The 19882-nt window shown below is 36.2% G+C and overlaps 1 protein-coding gene across 2 annotated transcripts; it reads left to right on the forward strand.

The window, feature by feature from the left end:
- The first annotated feature begins 1779 nt into the window (after positions 1-1779).
- Positions 1780-19188, forward strand: pnoca (prepronociceptin a). Of its 2 annotated transcripts, XM_011493867.4 has the most exons (4): positions 1864-1986; positions 5475-5533; positions 14951-15084; positions 17500-19188. In XM_011493867.4, exons 3-4 carry the CDS (start codon positions 14965-14967, stop codon positions 18100-18102), a joined length of 723 nt encoding a protein of 240 aa, XP_011492169.1. In that variant the 5' UTR covers positions 1864-1986; positions 5475-5533; positions 14951-14964; the 3' UTR covers positions 18103-19188. The 2 variants fall into 2 exon arrangements, with proteins under 2 accessions (XP_004067505.1, XP_011492169.1); XM_004067457.5 differs by lacking the exon at positions 5475-5533 and having other exon boundaries at positions 1780-1986.
- Positions 19189-19882: the final 694 nt, after the last annotated feature.

The raw sequence follows: 19882 nt of genomic DNA on the forward strand, positions 1-19882 counted from the left end.
ACACGTACGTAAAACAGCTTGCCAAATTTATATTACATATGTGAAAATTATCTTGCAATTTCGAGTTTCTCTAAAACCCATAGGAAAAAGAGCGACAACAACTGCCTATCACTAAGTTCTTCTCCCGAACAAACACACCTGTACCGCGGGCTTCAAAAAAAGAAAACAAGATGCAGCGGCTCAGTCTGAAGAGCAGTAAAATACACCTGAGTCACTATTTGTCCGACTGTACTTTGTATTTTTTTCATAATCATTTTAAATTTCCTCCCGTTTAATCCAATTACTCGGGTCGCAGTTGGTGGTGCTAATCTCCGCAATTTGAAGCCTTCCGTTCAAATCTGTTAAAAATTTTTATTTGACAGTACAGAGGTTATTTGTTTCTAAAGTACTTTTATTTGTGAAAAAAATGTTTGAGCCTTTAAAATGGTTTGTTCTTTCTTTTCAATTTATAATAGAGTATTTAATTGTATAATAATTGTAAAAAAATATAAATGTTTCTACTTTACGGATTTTGCCTATCACGGATTCTTTTTGGAACGTAACCCCCGCGAAGAACAAGGGTTTACTGTATTTTGTTGTGAATATCTGTAGAGATGGTCAATGCTAATCGTTTTAATATGCAGTTTGAAAACCCTGAACCGAAAATAAAACCAAAGGAGCAGAGGTGGGGATGGTCCCAAGCGTGCACCTCCAGATTTTTTCGTGCCTTGTCCCATCAGATGAGATAATGCAATGACTGCACCTCTCTGTGACTCTACGTTCTTTAAATCCAACCAAAGCCCATTTTCAAAGCAAAATAATACATTTTTGTTGTAGTTTTCATGTTTAATGATGATATAAACAAAAAAAACATGTTTTGCTTGTTTTCTTTTAAAAACCCACTCGAATCATCTTTTGATTGTTAAAGCATCCCCAGAGATCTTTTAATTATATTTATGCCATTTTAGTCAAAATTACAAAATTCTATGTTATTTTCTAGGACATAGTCTCAGGAAAGCGGCAGTAGTTCAATAAAAATTCACCTCTAAGTTGTGGACCGCCCCCCCCTTCCCTTCCCCATTACTGCGAGCTCTCTGTTTACAGGCTTTCCATATTTTATGGAAAGCCTGTGCGAGCTCACAGCCCCTCACACCCCCAACTCACCAACAAAAATTGAGCCGTATGCAGCCGTAAAAAATCTAGTCAACGTAGTACAAAGTAAAATATGATCTTTTTTTCAAGCAACGATTTAAATAAATAAAAACTCAGGTATTGGCTTACTTTTCTTCATATATTTGTCCTCCATAAGCAGAAAAATTGCAAAAGATCACTTAAAAATTTGATTGATGCACTAATAATTCTTTATTTGTGTTAACTGCAGTGTGAGAGAGCGGGGACTTTTTGGCAGGTTTGGCAGGTCCAAGAAGGGCGGAGTGATGACTTTAAATGGTTTCTTCCACAACCTCATTAGTCACATTTTTATTAATGAAATTTGGTCAGTTTTTTTAAAGATACCAATCATTTTAACCATTTCAATTTTTATTTACAGGAAACTGTCAAACATTTAAAAAATATTTACCAACAGGGTTGTTGTCTAACTAAAAAAAAGTTAACGGCAAAATGTTTCAATTCAATATATTCTATAATAATAATTGTATTTTATTTCTGTTTTTCTCACTAGTCTGTCTTCAACCCCTTCCTCCAGTCTTGTTATTTTTAATTATCCAGCCTTTCTCTCCTCTTTGCTCCTTCTCTCATGGCCACCACCCCCATCCCTCCTGTCTTCCCTGTCTTTAACCTCCAGACTCTCCCTCTGTTTTACATCAATCTCTCCCTGGAGAAAGAGGGACTTTTGAAAGGGAGCCGGAGAGGGAGGCGCAGCATCAGAGGAGGAGGTTGAAGTGAAGGGGTGGATCTCTATAAGAGCAGCTGTGTCCACGAAGTTGGGAGAAACCACACCAAGACGCAGGGAGGGAATCATACTCACAACTTCACCCCCCAAACCAGGTAAGAGAAGCTTGGATGAGAAGGAGAAGGTAAAGCAGAGAAGGAAGTGTGTGAGCTTTGGCCCCTGCTCCTAAATCATTTCCTTGTATGATATTCTTTGACGTTATTTGACATCTGCTTTAACTGTTTAACTGCAAAAAAGAAGATAGAACTCCTAAACTTAAAGCTATGCAATCTTTGTTGGGATGTAATATTTTAGTTCATAATTTCTTCCAGATCCTTAGGACAGAAAAGAAACCCTAACCTTTCCCTGATTTTGTGCAAAAATAAAAATAAAAGAAGAACAGGTGGTGAATGACACACAGCCAGTTTTGTGTTTAAGGGTGACGCTGATCAAACAGTTTAACAACTTCCACTGAGTCAAGCAGCTGGATTTCTCAGAAAACAAACTGATGCCATTTTCTCTCTAAATGTGATTTTTATTACTGTGACTGGAACAAGGTGAAGCATTTGTTGTGCTTGAACTCCTTCAAGGCAAACTCAATGAACCAGGAGGTTGTTGTTTTTTTTTTAATCAACTGGTGGTGAGAAGATTTTGATTAATTTGTAATTTGTTGTAAAAACTAAGTAATTTAGATTTTCCTTAGTTTTTTTTTTTTCAAATGCTCCACGTTATCCAACATAAATTGTTTAGGACAAATTCTGTCTTAATTCGGGGAAGTTTCTGAAGTTTTTACTCAAAAGCACAAACTTAACGTTTCAAACAGCAGAATTGTAGTTTCATGGGTTTAGTGAACATGGGTTGTGATGTCCAACATGGCCGTCCCACCGGTGTCAGTGTGTTCAACAAAAGCAGGAGGGATGTACTTCACTGGAGGTGAGGAGGTTTCGAAGAGCGCTGGTATTTGGCAAAGATGGAGGGAAAGGTCACAAATAGCTTGTCTTGATTAGTCATAGTCGTTAGGGTCTGATTTACTGCTGCACCCTAGTGAGTTCTCTGAGCCGAGTTTCAGCTGGAATATTTTGTTTGCGTATAATCTGTTGCTCAGTGCTCAGTAAATGACCTTGTGTTGCTAAATCAGAGAAAAAACATGCAGAAAATCAGCCTATTAGATGACTGCTTTTGGATTTTGCATTTGCCTGAAGGTTACTGTGATTATAATTATGAGCCTCAGGCCAAATGTTTATTTAGAAGCATTTTGACGGCTATTTATGATTTTTTTTTTTTTTTAAATCAGAACCATTTCATCAGCGAGCAATGGGTCTTCCAGGTTGTCTGCTTTTTGATTCATTTACATTTTCAGTGTAAATTTCAACATGAAACTGTCATTTGAATTATTCTGCATTTTGAGTTTAAACCGGTTGGGATCTATGGTTTATTTTTCAAACCTGCCTTCCAAATTTCAATGACAGGAGATTGAAGAGACATGGATGAAGGGGAGGGATGACACGGATTTATTGATTATCTTTCTGCAACTGTCCAGATGTGGCCGGTGATTGTTTCTGCGTGTTTTACAAGTCTGAGTCATTGGAAGGCTGGGCTGCAAAAGCACAATAAATAGGAAGGAATGAAACATCAATTATCATCCTGAAATGACTCTAATGAATCACAATTAGGGAGACAGCTAAATAAATAAGTGTTTATGTTGCTCTTTTTTTTAGAAGAATAAATGTGTAAAGATGTCATTTCAAAATAAAATAGGACCACAAGTATAACGACTGTGTAGGTTAAGTGTTGTGCAGGCAAAGAACAATCAGAATAAGCTGGTTTACTGATGATGATAGTTGTAGTGTAAATTGTTGAAAGTGGACCTTTTTGGAGAGCCAGTCATGACTGGAAGCTACTGGTCTCATTCATAAACATTACCAACCAAATTCAAAGGTCAATTGTGCAGGATGTGATTATATTAATGTAGTGGGCGGCAGTGGCTCAGGCGGTTCAGCAGATCGGCCAATGATCGAAGGGGTCGGCTTTTCGATGTCAGCCCCCCCCCCCCAGTCGACTGTCGTTCACCCCACCCTCCAGTGTGGCTCCACTGGTGTGCGAATGTCCCGGTGATGGAAGCCACACCCCTGTCAGCCTGCGGCAGGTTAGCTGTGGCTCCATCAGTAGCTTACCATCACCAAGTATGAAGGAGTGAATGAATAATGGACTCTGTTAGCGGTTTGAGCGTCTGGAAAAATACAAATAAATCCAATCCATTATTTTTGTCATTATTATTATTATCAGTGTTATATTTAGCAAAATAGGATTGAGATTGCAACTAACACACCACCCATCCTTGCTTTCCTTTTAAGCCTCACTTGCTTTTACTTGTTCTAGCAGTTTCCTGTTTTATTTTGAAAGTCTCAACTTGTTTTCATATGACCTTTTCTTATTTTATTTTTAAATCGACTTTTTGAAGAATAGTTAGAAACTGCCTTTAACTTTTATTACACTAATGGTTTAAACTCAATTCACTAAGCATGTATTGTCATCTCAAAATTATATTACATTTGAAGACAACACAGCCAAACTATTTTTCTCACAGTTTCTTCTCATACTCCCTTTTTTTCTGTGCATGTGTGATCTGCTGAGCAGGCCTCAGAATTATCTTCACTTTAGCCTTGGAGTTTCTCTCCAGTCTCTTCGTGGGCGTGATTTTCACATGAGGTCCATCAGATGATCTTCTGAATATGCAAATGCAGGCTTTATATACCAAGCCCATCTCTGAGCTCGTTGGTTCAGACTTTGAATGCACCATGTTCATCTGTCTGTCCCCTTCGTGTTTGTACGAAGTGAAACCTCCACAAAAGATAAGTTTTGTCTCTGAGTCATCATTCATTCATTTCTGTGTGCAAGAAACGGATGGGGTACGAACCTAATAATATTTAATACAGTCCTTTCTAGAGAATCCAGTTTCTTCACAGCCTTTATTGTATTTAGGTATCTCTTTAAATTGTTCCATTTCTCTGCTCTCCTCACAAGTTTAGCAGTTTAATAACATTTATGTTTGGCATGACTTCTTTGCTCATTTTGATAAAACTGTGATTTTATTTTTGTTAACTAATGACTGTCATAATTTTTTTGTTTTGTTTCCTCCATTTGGATTTTGTTTTCAAGCATTAGATTATTTTTACTTCTCTGGGAAAAAAATGTTACAACTCATGAAAAACATAAAATGTTTTTTTTCCATCTTTTTAGCAACCACATTGTCATTTAGTTTTGTTTAAACCAGCATACTTTTAAAGGACTCTAAACAGAACATAAGAGAAATATCACTTCCTGAAGAGTTATATTATCAGTGGATGTGACAAATAATAAAATATTTCTTTTTTTTTTAAATATATTCTATGCCCGATACAAATGAGCTGCTGATTTCAGGCTGTTTTGAAAGTCTGAACAGTCCTGGTTTAGGAGCAGATTAATGAGATTAACACTGCTAATGCATTGAGATTTGGTTTTCTGATAGAACTTTCCAAACAAACTTATATTGTAAAAGTTATATATTAATACTTAATGTAGCGTCGGTTATTTATGCCACTAATAACTATATTTTAATTTCTAGATACATCCCACTGCTGTAAGGAAAGCGTTATTAGTGCTGCCTTTTGTGCCTTCAGGCAGGTACGTGTCATAAAACTCATTACTGAGAAGTGTGTGGTCTGTGTCAGGAAAACTTTTTGAAGTATTAGCTTTAAGATGGAAATAATTAACGTTATGATTAAGCTTATATTCCTGCTTAGCCGGAGGCTTACTCTTCCCCTCACCTTGAAATAAAAAATAAATAAAAAACACAGGACGCGCTGACACATATTTAAGACTCCCCCCAAAAAACATCTATTGCATCCTTAAAAATACTAATCATAGTATTTTGGCTCTTATCGGGGGAAAAAATAAAAATAAACGTGTGTTAAAACTCTGCAATACTGTTTTACTAATACCCATAAAATATGGTAGTTCTAAAATTGTATTCATTAAAATTTAATAAGTCAAGAGTCCACAGAGTTAAAATAAATATAATAAAACCCAGAGAATCGTTATAACTTTAACTTTAAATTCTGAAATTTCTGGGTTTTTTATTGCAACAACCACTATCAGATTTATTGTTTAGACAGATTGTAAGATTGATTCAATTTTCATTATTAATGGATCATTACATTGAAATTCATCCCAAATTATCGCAAAGCATCCTTTAATTACACAAAATTGTCAAAAATACAGAGAAAGTCTTTGAAAAGATCATTTTCTAATATTTACTCACAAGGTCCCATTCACACTTATCTATAAAGTGATTTCTTGGTTCATTCCTTCCACTTCCAATCCTCGATTTACATAATTCCTCCCCTTATGTCTTTCCCTGCATTTCGTTTACAAGTATTAACATATGTAGGAAAAAAATACAACTTTTACTAATGTCTCGTCTTTTGAGAAGCTTCAGTATTTTTACTTAAAACTTAATTTAAGGCTATTTAATGGGAAAACACAATCTGTTTTACTACACATGAGAAAATACAACAAAGAAAATTACAATCAAACAAACAAAACAGTAAAAACAATTTCATTAGTTCACCAGTTTTCATGATAAATGAACAGACATAGACACAAAAGGAAATCCAGACTCAGTCTGAGTAAAAAAATCTTTTATTATCTTCTAACGTCTAAATTATTACACAAACAACCTGACAGGACATTTACCGACTAGCGCCTCCATTTCCTGGTCGATGCCTCATTTATCTCATGGCTCTGAAGTTCCCCTTTAATCTGCCTCCTCTACTTCAGTTCTGCTGAATTTGTTGATTTCCTCCAAAACGAAGCACACTTCATTAGCTGCACACCACCTTGACCCCTTAAACCATTGGATGTATGTGGAAATGGGAGAACTACGTGAGACGTACCCCGTAGTGCTGGTTCAGGCAGCGCTCAGAACTGACTGTAGACGTGGGGAGTTAATCCAAGGATGCAATGTTCCCAACACAGCAGGATCTCTGGCCATCCATTTGTGCAACAAGGATTTTACAGATCTTTTTTCTCTCCATCTCTTTGCTTTCCCCACTGCTGTTCTTTTGCCTTCAACACTTAAACACAACAACAAATGCTGCTTCTTGTTCAGACGTTCAAAGGTCTTTTTTTTTATTTGTTAACTAGATTTTTCTTTGATCAGTTAATAAGTTGTTGTAGTTTTGAGCAGCCTTGGAGCAACTTAACAGCTACTAAATAGAAATATGATGCAGCCAAAAATCAAGATAGTTGACATGAGGAAAATCATTCAATTTTCTCAAAGTTTAAACTCTACCAGGATTAAAATATTGGTTTGAAAACATAGACATTTAGTCACATGTTTAGCTCATCTTAAAGAAGAAGGAAATATTAACTTTTGTTCTGAATTAAGGTTTAATAAATTAAAAATGGAGAAAACATCAGTGTCACAAATCAGTCAAAACACAACAGAAAGGCATTCATAGGTCCATGACTTTCAGAACATTTCACACATGTTGACCCTTATTTTGGTGATTTATGGTGAACTTCTTGATATATTGGAGGTGCAATTAAGGGCAACCACTCCACAATTGAGTAGATAACAAAGTATGCAACACTCCAGTCAAAGTGTAACTTCACATCCTCTTTAAGATATAAAGGAAAATGTCACATGTTAAATCTACAGAAAAATAAGAGAAAAGATAAAGCATAAAAGTGTAAAAAACAAGGCTTTTACTAGAAATCTCTTCCAGGACTTCCATGCTTTAGTTTTAATTTTTGCTTTTTGCGCTCAGATAAAAAAAAACAGAAAAGTCCTGTGCAGGGTATAATTCACTTTAAATGTTTGTTTTATGAAATGTTGAGGTTTTTGCCACAAAGGCCTGAGTCCTAAGTTTTTGATCCCACACCACTGGTTCCTGAAAATGTCCAGTGATTTCTAAGAGGTGGCAAACAGGAAATTAGTGTTAATAACGTTTGTTCAAGTTCAAACAGATCAAATGAATTGTCTCCTTTATCAGCGCCTAAATTATGATTTGAAATCTTTGTTGGAGAAAAGGTGTAATATATCCATAAAGTGCCTAAAAATTGACAGTTCAACAAAAGAGGTGTCAAAGCTGATGGCCCGACAAAGGGGAACTGAAAAGCAGACACTTAAAAATGTTGAGGACAGTTAACAGAAACTACAACTGCTGTGGGGGTACTACGAACATCCACCTGAAACATGACCAAAAGCCAAATGATGGCACTGAAAAAAACTAACTCGCGAGCACAAATCTAACAGACATTTAAAGACTCATTGTGATGTTGAAAATACACTGGACGGGCCACAACCGCTGTTAAGATTTATCTTGACCTCCTGATACTGAGTTGGAGGTGTGTTTCTACGTAGGGTCAACTCCACAGCTACAGGGGGCAGTATAGAGAGAACGTGAGTCCTACCCTACCAGGTATGTGGAGGTAGGAAGAAGTGACAGTGTGCAGGTGTGGGTTTTGTGTGGCAGTCATGGCGAGCTCCTGACAGACAAACGTTTCAATGCTTGGATGACTTTGGTGACGCCATTGGTATGTTCAATTCATACTGTATATTCTGATATTTGAGGGAACATTATTCGGCAAGTGAAATAGTTAAACGGTGAAATATTTGCAAAAGTTTAAAGTAGCAGTATTATCTTAACAAACACTTCTGATATCTGTTTAATCATCTTCTGTTTATTTTAAGGTTATCAAGCTCTCATCTCTTCTTGTTGGAAAAAAAATGAAGTTGAATGAGTGGAGCTGTCCAGCGTCATCCGTTGTCTCCTGAGGCTGGTCGAGTTAGGCTGGCATTGAAAATGAGGAAAAATAACTCGACAACCGCTTCATTCCGATGCATCCACTCGTAGACGACTAGATCCGTGCACGTCTTCGCTTTCCTCCGCTGGCATCTGGCTCAAATTGTAGGGCTGGAAAGCTCCGATATTTATTGCCGTTTTTGTTGCACCGATCGTTTTAAGCTGGAAGTGTGAGGAAGGGGCAGTAAGCTAGTGGGAGAGAGTGTTTAAACGGAGCGCTCCAAGTTATGGATGCTGCAGGAAAGGTAGGGTTACTCTGCGTCAACGGCCCACAACTCAGAGGTGAATTTCTGATCTACCGCTGCTCTGCAGAAACTATGTCCTAGAAAAACATTTGTTTCGGCTAAAAACGGCATAGAAGTGATAGAAACTGGGAACGCTTTGAAAATAAATCAAAAGATGATTGTAGTGAGTGTTCAGAGAAGGCGACTGATTTACATTTAGAACCCGTCTTTATGCATTGGTTACTGTAGTCATCCAACACATCGAGAGACTGGGAATATGTCAAAAAACAGGGACTTGAAAAGGCATTTTAGGATTTTTCTGATGTCTCTCTGAGTAATTAAACTATTTGTATAATTTCTAATTAAGAAAAATAAAGGAAGAACATTTATTCTATCACCAAGCAGTTGTTCCCGAAAATACTTTATTTTTAATTCTTTTTTTTTTTTTTTTTAGATGTATGACCTTAAAAAAGATGCAATTGTTACCACTGATGTATATATGAACAAAGATTATCTTATCTTTCAGTGTGCATGTGGATAGGAGAGACTGAAAATAGATTAGGTAGTTCTAATCCTCCTCAGTGCAAATCTCTACCCTGAACATTGCGGGATCAATAATGGATCTGTTTATCGGGAACACATCCATACTGAGGAACACAATGTATTTTCAGAGGGGAGAAAACGAGTTGCCCTTCCCACTAACTTTCTACATTTCAGCAGAAAGAAAAAACAAAATAGCATTTTCATATTTGTTAAAGTTACTCATCGACGTCCAACATCATGGATTCACTAAATGCGTTATGAGAAAGCTCTGTGAACATCCCTCAGATTAGGAATAAACCTGATTTAAACATGATCTGAAACTGTAATTAAAAAAGGAAAAAGTTCATTAATTAACTGTAAATTTAACAAAGGGAACACATTTCATTAAAAAAAACCCTGAAACACACTATTTACAACATTACATATTGAATTTAGAGAGTGTAAATATTTTTGATGCTTTTAATTTTTCATGAAAAAACCTTAAAACACTATTATAAAATGGTAAAAAGGTCAAACTCTCCTGTAAATTTTAAAAAGTATTCATGTAAAAGTCAAAGTTATTATATTTTGAGGGTAATGCAAGACTAAGAGGTTACCTAACACAATTGCTTTCAAGGACATATTGTGTTTCCATCATTTTAGTGGCTGCAGGATGAAATAAGCAAAGATGTCAAAACACCCAACAAATTCCCAGAACTGCCTTTTTCTGTTCCTGCATGGACACAACATACAGAAACAGGAGCTACAAGGGAAACATGTGTATTACTGTAAGAGTTGTGTCATGGTAGACCTGCGTCAATGTGAAAGAGTCACCACATGCAGTGGAATTTAGCACAGTCAGTGAAAAAACAGAAAAGACCAGACGCACATGAATCTGCTGTTGAGTCAAGCGTGAATAATCTGGTTTTAAGTTCAGCTTTGGGCTGGGAGTCATTTCTTTAATAAATTCTATTTTTGATGAGAAAAAAATTGCAATAAGGGATAAAATAAAATGTGGCAGCTGTTGATAACAGGGTTTTATGTGCTTTGAGTATTTGTGAAGACTGGGCTTTCAGCATGCTCTCCTGGGGTGTACCTCCCTAAGCTGGACAGAAACAGTTTTGGAGTTTTTAGTCTTCGCCGTTGTTGTTTTTTTAGAATCATTTTTAAATCAAAGGGGTATTTTGTAGTTTTCCACAATGTGCAATGTTAGCATGCAGTTTTAAGCAGTGAACTTATTAAAATCTGACTGGTTGGGTTTTCAAGGAACTTCAGGAGAATCTGACAAAGCAAAATGCAGAACTTCAGCAAAGAAAGAGGAACATCTAGGAATGTAGTGCGGTTTCTTCTGGGGGTGTTCTGCTGCTCCTGATACTCAACTACAGGCAGTGATTACTATCCTGTGGGTGGAGGAGGTATCCATAAATCAAGTGTTTGTCTCATCTGTGTTTGATTAAATTGTGTGGGGGGCTTGTATGGCTGGTCAAAGTAATGTTTTGTATAGCAAGAAAATTCACATGGCATTTTAAACTTGTGTTTCCTTGGCTTATCTGTATTTTATTAGGCTATTTTTTGATTGTGACATCAATAAAGAAATAATAGGTCTCAAAATGTCTTTAATGTGAGAAATTTGAAAATATTTCTTTCAGAAAATGCGAGTATTTCTCTTAATTGTAAAAAAAATCCTGTTAAACTATGACACCTTTTCAGTTATGCTAAATTGCGAAAGCTTTTTGGATACGGGGTAAGACTTCAGCTTTAGAAAACTCACTTCAGTTGATTATTCAATGCTTTTTCTGCTGTTTCTAAATGTTTATGAAGGACATTAAATAAGATGACTCCATTGCAATTTTAAATAGTGTTTTCTCCAAAAAAAGTGCCTAAAAATGCCTAAAAACAAAAACATTTCTGTTGATTCTTTGGATTTTAATCACTTGAAAATTATCCCAACCCCATGAAAACTATCCTAATAATTTATATTAGTCGTCTGTAAGGTTACTGATATTGAATTTTAAATTCTATTTTTGGAATTTGCTTGCCTGTAGAATACAATACAGGAAAGATTTTTATTTGAAGCTTTACTAATAATTTCTGTAAATAGCTTTTTAAATTATACCACCTTATTGTTTACATTTATGTTACATTTTTTGTTTTTTATTATTCTTATTCTTTTTTTCTCTTCTGTTTTACAATGCTGTCATTTGTTACGGTAACAATCAAATTTCCCACATGTGGGATCAACAAAGTAATTCTGATTCCGATTATCTGACTTTTAGTACAAAATGAAGGCTATTACTAAATTCAACATTGTTTTAAATACACCTCCTAATTGTAACTTTATGATGTCATGGTTGTGTCTTTTTTCAGCAAAAAAAAAGGTGTTTGCATTTTAAACCATTCTTATGCTTCTGTTGTGTTTTTCCCCGTAACGTCACGGTCCCTGAAGGGTTTTAGAATAAATGTTGGCTTAGTTTTCTTAATTACAAAGTACTTATCATCACAATATTGGATTACAGACCCTCAAGTAACTGATGCATGTCTTTTTTATCAAACAAACTTCTGGCAAACTAATGTGTTTTTAGGATTCCATGTAGGACTTTACCTGTTGTACCTATGAGACGACTCCTTCACTGGCAAAGTCAGTTTAAAAAAGATGGAGATACGCTGTGAACAAATGAACTCTTTGCTAGAATCTTCACCACACTTCCATACTCATCTAAACAGAAGCTCTTCTGCCCCTTCTTCCATTTTCCTTATCAGGTGAAAGAAGAAACACTCGATTAGGAATGAACTGCAAGGAAAGGACATTATCAGCTTTTAATTAGCTTTAATAAAATCCAACATTTAAAACTTTAAAGCTACTTTTTCTTGGACAAATTAACTTTACTTCTCTGCTCTTAAGCTTTGCAGATAATGACAGCTAAGAGGAGTATTTGTAGTACCTGTTATGTGCAAGTTAGAATGCATTTTTAGAATGTCTTGCATGAGAATCTTGTATGAAACAATGACTCAGTTTGTAGCCAGAGGCATCAAATGAGGCATCAATTAAAGAAGCTAACAAGTTTGTTTAATGAGATGAAAACTCTGTTTGTGTTTTTGACGTCACAGTCACCAGATGAGTCTGCATCTCCAAGAAGAAGGTCAAAAATGTTCTCCTCTAACTGTCTGCCTACAGATTTATCCCCCCCCCCCCTTTAATATCATTGTCATTTATTACTCTTTAACAGATGTTGGTGTGGCTGCACGAAGCTGTATTATTGATAAATCTGGATGATCTGGCTGTTGAAACTTTTACATAAAGAAAATTCTGGACAGCTGCTAACGTAATGCAGGGCATGGATAAATATTGAAATTGCATTTCAGTTACTTTAAATATGTTAAGAATCTCTATTTGACAAATATCAGTTACTCTCCGCTAAAGGTTAGTTTTAAAGGAGAAGTCTGTTACAGTGACTTAATGTTGATTTTTTTTTAAAGAAATGGCATCAGTAAACTAATATCTATAATGGGTACATAGAAGACTACTAACTATGTTTTGAATCTATTAGGTCTCAATAATATTGCAATAATTAAATGAGACTCAACACCAATCATGATGAATAATGGTTGATTAAAAATTACAACTGCTAAAGAAATAAAATCAACATTCGCAGAATAATATTTTATATTTTGTTTAAGGTGCATCAAAAGAAATCATGTTTACCAAAAATGCTCCCCAAAATCCCTAAATTCCTCCAACAAACTTAACAGCATGAATTTTAAGCAAAGTACAGAAACAGCTTCACACAGTTAGACAATAGCAGTGCAGGTAAGGGATACAATGACGGTAAACAGAAATCTCCTTTCAACAATTTCCTAGCATTTTATTTTTATTTAACCCTTTGTAGTTTGGGGAATTGATAGCAATCTTTTTTGGATATCATGCATGATAAATTTTAACTAAATTTCACAATAATTCCACAATAAACCTGAAACCAAACAAAAACCTTAGTTCTTAATTTTGTGTTTTTCTGGAAAAATCTCTAAAAATGAGATCAAACTGTTTTTATGTTTTAAAACAGCAATCTAAAGTATCCAGATATAAGAAAAATATTGTACATCCAAAAGCAAAGCAAAGAAAAAGCCAAAACAATGAGAAAAATGTTAAAAAAATCAGGTGAATCTTCAATAAATTATATAAAACCTTCCAAGGATTTACACAAAGGGGCATTGCAGTTATCTGCCATAACTCTTGTGTTTTCTTTTAACAGTAAATGTCGAAGCTAATAACTTTTTGAAACCTTAATGTTCAATTTTGAACGATGACTGTACTAATGAGGGGTCATTACAATGTCATTTTAAACAGCCGGCAGACGGACCGGTGAGTGCAGAGACAACTAAGAGATTAACCTCAAAATGAAAATAAAAGATCTTGTAAGGAAAAAAACCCATCTGAAATACAAAAATGGAGCCTAGAGAAACGTTTCGGGTATAAAAACATTTTTATCAGCATGAGCCTAAACTGGTAAATGGATCAGTCCACCTGCGGACCTGCAGTGATGTGAGAAATGTGAGCAGGTGGAGAGACGGATATTTACTTTTTTATTATTATTTATTTAACCTTTATTCATCTAGGCAACACAGATTAAGGGGGGGGGGGGGGGGGGGGGGGGTTTTTAACCCTTGTGCTGTCCTAGGCACTTTAACGTTGGGAGTTGGGTCATCTAGACCCACTAGACAGTGCTCTGAACCTTTTTTCTTCAATGATTTGTGATCTTCACTGGTGTCCATGGATTACATGAAATCTTTCCACCTTTATCCACCTTTGTCATGGTAGGGAGAACACGTCAAAGTAAGGGTGGGGTCATCTAAGATAGCACAAGGGTTAACTGTGGCCTGCCAAAAGACAAGACCTTTTGAATGATATCTGAAAATCGGAGAATGTGAGAAAAACAAGATTAATCAAATGTAACAGCTTGTTGATGATTCGCTGAAAAGACGATGTATCCAGATCTAACTGGATAGAAACCAAAATGCAAAGTTGCATGATGAGCAAACAATTTTCCTGACACAACTTGTCTTAAGCTACAAATATACTTTTTTTTATGTAAATCTTAAGCTATGGTTTATATTGTCTTAAACTATAGTTCTAAACCTTTAATGATGGTCAATTAGTAAAAGAGACATTTATTGTGTGAATCTAAATTCTTAAATACATAAAGGAAATGCCAGATGACTTAACAATGATGGTTTTGGCAATAAAAAAAGGGATGGAAATACATGTATTTATTGTTATCATTTATATAGATTTTAATAGAGAATATTTTAGAAAATTAAAGCTGAGTGAATAAAAACAATTAAGAGAAACAATTTTTTTTCACAAACATGTGCGTGAACTGAAACAGATGATTTCCAGTCCATACAAAGTTCTCTGTCCCAGCTTTGTGGAGCACTGTTGGGTGGTGTTGGACTGAACGTGTGCGTCTGCTTTGTCTTGTGTTTTGCAGCAGACGGTGGGACCATGAGGACGGTGGTGGCTCTGCTGTTTCTCTGCCTGTGTGATCCTGGACACAGTGACTGCCAGGCGGACTGTCTGTCCTGCAACAACATCCTGTCCAAACATCTCAGTTTTGACCCCACGGTGAGGCCTCCACGCACACACACAAACGCAGAGCGTCAGCTCAGAGTCTATCTTAGTGTCGGTGCTTCAGTGCTGTCAGTATAATTGTATTTGCCAAACATTTTAACAAAAGTGGACCATGCTGACACAAATCAACTCATGCAAAACCCAGTGACCCAACTGGGACTTGTTTGTATGTAGTGATGAAATAAGTGGAAACCCCTCACCCCACCTTCTTGTTCTCATCCTGTCCTCTCGACGGCTCCCTGTGTGACTCAACAAATTACCCTTTTGGCATTTGAGTTTTAATTTGTTGTGGCTAATTGATTCCCGGGGACAGAAGTGCGTTTCTCTTCACTGTGGTTGTTTCTTTCTGTGTAATGACATGTCTGCATCTCAGACATTTTCAGAAGCAACACACTAGAAGGCTTTTAAGTACAGAGGGCTTTAAATATTATGCTTTGAACTGGTTGTGTTAGGCCCTCAGATAACGGCGGTATTAAAAGAGACTTCAAATGAGGACAAAATTGGACGTCGTTTCAGCAGCGCTGTCTCATCATGACAGACGTCTATCTCTTAGTTCATCCTGTTTAATTTCTTTTTTCTTTTAACCATTTAAAATGGCCTCCATGTGTACATGTTTTATCTATTTTTTTCATGAAAAGTTTTTTGAGAATTTTATTTGTGCTTTTTTTTAAAGTTATATGTCATTTTTTCTGAGTAATTCTTCTCAGATTACCTTTGGACTGTACATTTTTTAAGGCTGTACTGATCAATAACTAGGACCAACGATATCTTTGGTATTGTACTGTGCCGTTTTCTTCTAAAACTTAAATTATTTATTCATTTCTTTTTTTAATGAACTTTATTAGGCAATAAATACAATTACAAATCACACCACTAAGTACTCCATCTGAGAGCAACCAATGTTATCTTTAAGCAAAACATAACAACTGCTAGTAAAAAAAAAAAAAAAAAAGATAATAACCATATTAGCAAAAGATTTCTCAAGAGAGGGAACTTCTCATTAAAAGAGCATGTTGTTCCAGTGTTATATCCCTCGGATGTATTAATCTTTTTAGGAAATTCATAAAACTGATAGATCTCTATCATAAATCCAGTAAAATTGCGAGTGTTTTTACTCTGCACTTATGTAAAGAAAAGTGTCATAAGTCAGAGTTGAGTCTCTCCCTCTGGTCACCAGCAGGAACCGTCTCCAGAGTTCTGAATGCACTACATCTCCCAGCAACCCCGCGCACAGTTCCTGGAGGCCGCACACCTGACTATCATTCCTTCATCAACCACAGTCTACTTAAGCACTGCACTGAGCCTCACTCAGTGTGAAGTACTGTTTGTGCCACTCTGGCTTCATTACAAAGTGTTATGTCAAGCTCTGATCTTCTGATTTCCCGACCCTGTTTTGTATTTGACTCCATATGCCTGCCCCAAATATTGCCTGGATCCTGACTACCCCTATTTCTTCTCTCGTGCTCCTAAGCTCGTTATTGACCCCTGCCTACCCGACCTTGATTTAGCTTTATGGACTTTCAGCTGAGCTAATAAAACCTGCTACAATTGGAACCAGCCTTCTGCCTTTTCTTGTGACAAAAACTTTGATTGGATATGTAACAAATTAATACTATTTGCTACTCTTTTAACATCAGAATTAACATATGTGAGAATTTATTTGAAATTTAACATAACATTAAAGTTTACTTTGGAGCTTATAAAATGTTTTAATTGTATCCAGTAGTCAAGTGAGGATTTACAGTGGTAGACAAGGTGAAGAAAGGAAATATTACAAAACAGTTATCGTCTGAATTGTTGTTTTATTTTGTGTATCCTGCAAATGTATATACTGCCAAAACTGAATATTAACCCTTTTGCTATCCTAGGCACTTTGACATTGGGAGTTGGGTCATCTAGACCCACTAGACAGTGCACTGAACCTTTTTTCTTCAATGATTTGTGATCTTCACTGGTGTCCATGGATTACATTAAATCTTTCCACCTTTATCCACCTTTGTCATGGTAGGGAGAACACGTCAATGTAAGGGTGCGGTCATCTAAGATAGCACAAGGGTTAAGAAAGTGAAAAAAAATACTTGCTTCAAGCAAAATAGTCTTATACTCTGTCTTGCAAGAAAGAGAAAGTTTTTCAGTAGCAAAGTAAATTATTTTAAGTGACTTACCGGCAAATGCTTTGCTTAAAATAAGAATTCTTGGTAAGACCATGTTCTTACCCCATTGGCAGAGTTTTTTCTTATTTAAAGAAATTTTTTCAAATGTAAGATTTTTTTATTTTTTTATTTAGAGGGGCCTGTTTTTGGATTGTAATGCTCCAAATAAACTCACCCAAACTGCTACTTGTCTTTTTCCCCCCTCCAAAATGACAAAAAACCCAAACCATTTATATTTGGGTTTTGTCTCCAACAGGTATGTCTCATTGAATGTGAGGGAAACCTCTCCCCTTCCTTCTACTGGAACTTCTGCCAAACAACCCTAACATCCCCCATTTCCACCATCAACAGCAGCATTAAGAAAAGATCTCGAGAGGAAGCTGAAGCTCTGTTTCCTAAAGAAGACGAGCAGATGGAGGAGGATCTTCTCCTACCACTAGCATTGCAAAGGTTTGATCATGTAACCCGGGCACTAGGCATAAATGAAAAGGACCTGGGTGATGAGAGCAACCAGCTGAACACGGCCTACAAATCCTTAAATGCTTTGTCTCTTGAAAATGAATATGACGAGCAGGAGGGAGAAGATGCTAATGTGGCAGGAAGAGAAAAAGGAGATGCAGGTTTCTCCAAAAGGTTTGGCGGCTTCGTAAAAGGAAGACACGGCTACAGGAGGCTGATGTCTCCAGGAAGATCATATCAGAAGAGGTACGGCGGCTTTATTGGCATCCGGAAGTCAGCTCGCAAGTGGAACAACCAAAAGCGCTTCAGTGAGTTCCTCAAGCAGTATTTGGGGATGAGCACCCGGGCCACAGAGTTCAACAGCCTGTCAGAAGACCTCACCGAACAGAATGAAGTTTAGGAGGAAACGCACATTTAAAAAGCATACCTAACCTTTTCACACTTCTCCAGTTTTGTTTTACAATCACTAAAAATTAAAAGCTTAAACTGTGATGTCAAAATTAACAAGTCAAAATTAACAAGTCAAATCTAACGTTCTTCATAAAAACAACTTAAGATGAAGGACTTCCATTGAAAATCATGTTTTCTAAAGAAATTAAAACGGATTTGTTGGTTTTCCTTATGTCTTAAGCTCCCACCAACTCAGCTTTATTTTGTCATATTCGACTCCTGTTCAGCAAATGCAACCTTGAAATGTTAGGACTAAAGATTCTATCCGCCTCCTGTATAACTAACATTTAAACTCAAATACATTTTCTGTTTTAACCTTTTACCTTTGCTCACCAAAACATTCCTGCTAAACAATTGCAGACCCTTCTGCTTCACGGTACTGCCATCTAATGGTCAAATGTACAAATCGCTCTCTGTTCAAAACTGTTTTTTTTTTTTGTTTTTTGCTCACATGTTGACATCTTGACCAGAAACATTTAAGCCGTACATAATGTAAAATCAAAGAAAAATACAATTACATGTAAAAAAATTTCAGGGCTTCTCATGTTAAAAACACACCTGAGACAGGCCTCAGTTAATGCCTAAAAGACAGAGTAGACATTTCAAATTTATAATGATTCTCTCACACTTGTGTTAAATGGAGCATTATACTTGATTGGCTCCTCTGTGTAAATGTTGCTGGTCTGTATGTGAAAGGAAAAAAATATGTATTTGAACTGTATTGATGTGAAATGTTTTTGTTGCCCAGTATGTGAGACCTTGTAAATAGCCGAATCTAAACATGTCAATAAATATAGTTTACTATTTTCTTTGTTGTTCGTCATGCAGAAAAAAACAATTCTGTGTCTTGAAGTGTTTTCATTAAAAAAAATTCCATAGTGCTTTTTTAAAAATCTTATCCTTTTGTTGAACCAATAGACTTTTGAAGTGAAGCCATTATTTATTTCCTCAGCCAAAGCAAAGTCACTAAGTCTACATGAACGTGTTTATTTTGGTTGGGACATTAATAAAAGAGACAAACTGCAAAGCATCACAACTGATGAAAGGGTGCAAGTTGATGGTTATTATGAAAAATGTCCTGAATCGGTTAAAAGTTAATAAAGACAAAAAAAAAGAAAAACAAAGAACCAAGTCTATTTTCACAAACTAAGTTTTTCAGTTTTTTTAGATTTATTTGTGTTGTATCATCTGTAATATTGTAGCATTGTATTAAACAAAGAAAGTCAGACTAAAAGTGAACCCAAAAAGATAATAGCAGTTAATACAATACTAATACAATATGCGCGGATTTTTCCTATGGAAGGAAAAAAAATATTGGGACCATATTTAAAAAAACAGCATAAGAAAAAGTTTTCTACCAAAATAAAAATAAATAAAATAAATCATAAAACAATGGTGGCCAGGGGTAACCACTTTCACACCAGACTCAACTCGCGCGTCAAATTCGCGTCTCCAGCCTCTCTCGACGTGCGTCCAAATTACTGCTCGACCGAAGACTTGACGCCCCGGCCGCAGAGCAACCGTCAACGTTTTTCTGGACTTCATTCGTCCCCACGTCATGGAAAACTAAACATAGATGATGTTAAACGAGTAGCTTGGGTTATGATATAAGTTTTGAAGATCTTTGCAGAGGCGCCGGCAAGCACATTACCTTGTCAGGGGAGAAGCCCCTGGCTGTAGTGGGCGGAGTTAAACACATTGAGCCCCGCCCACAATGTGATTTTTCGTCA

This window comes from Oryzias latipes, chromosome 3 (genome assembly GCF_053564925.1).
Source record: "Oryzias latipes strain Hd-rR chromosome 3, Olatipes_Hd-rR_3.1".
NCBI lineage: Eukaryota > Metazoa > Chordata > Actinopteri > Beloniformes > Adrianichthyidae > Oryzias > Oryzias latipes.

Bases quoted from the DNA above. Each gene is read 5' to 3' on its own strand.
- pnoca (XM_004067457.5), top strand. From the start codon at position 14,965: ATGAGGACGGTGGTGGCTCTGCTGTTTCTCTGCCTGTGTGATCCTGGA. The intron at 15,085-17,499 runs GTGAGGCCTCCA...TGTCTCCAACAG, and splicing joins ATCTCAGTTTTGACCCCACG to GTATGTCTCATTGAATGTGA.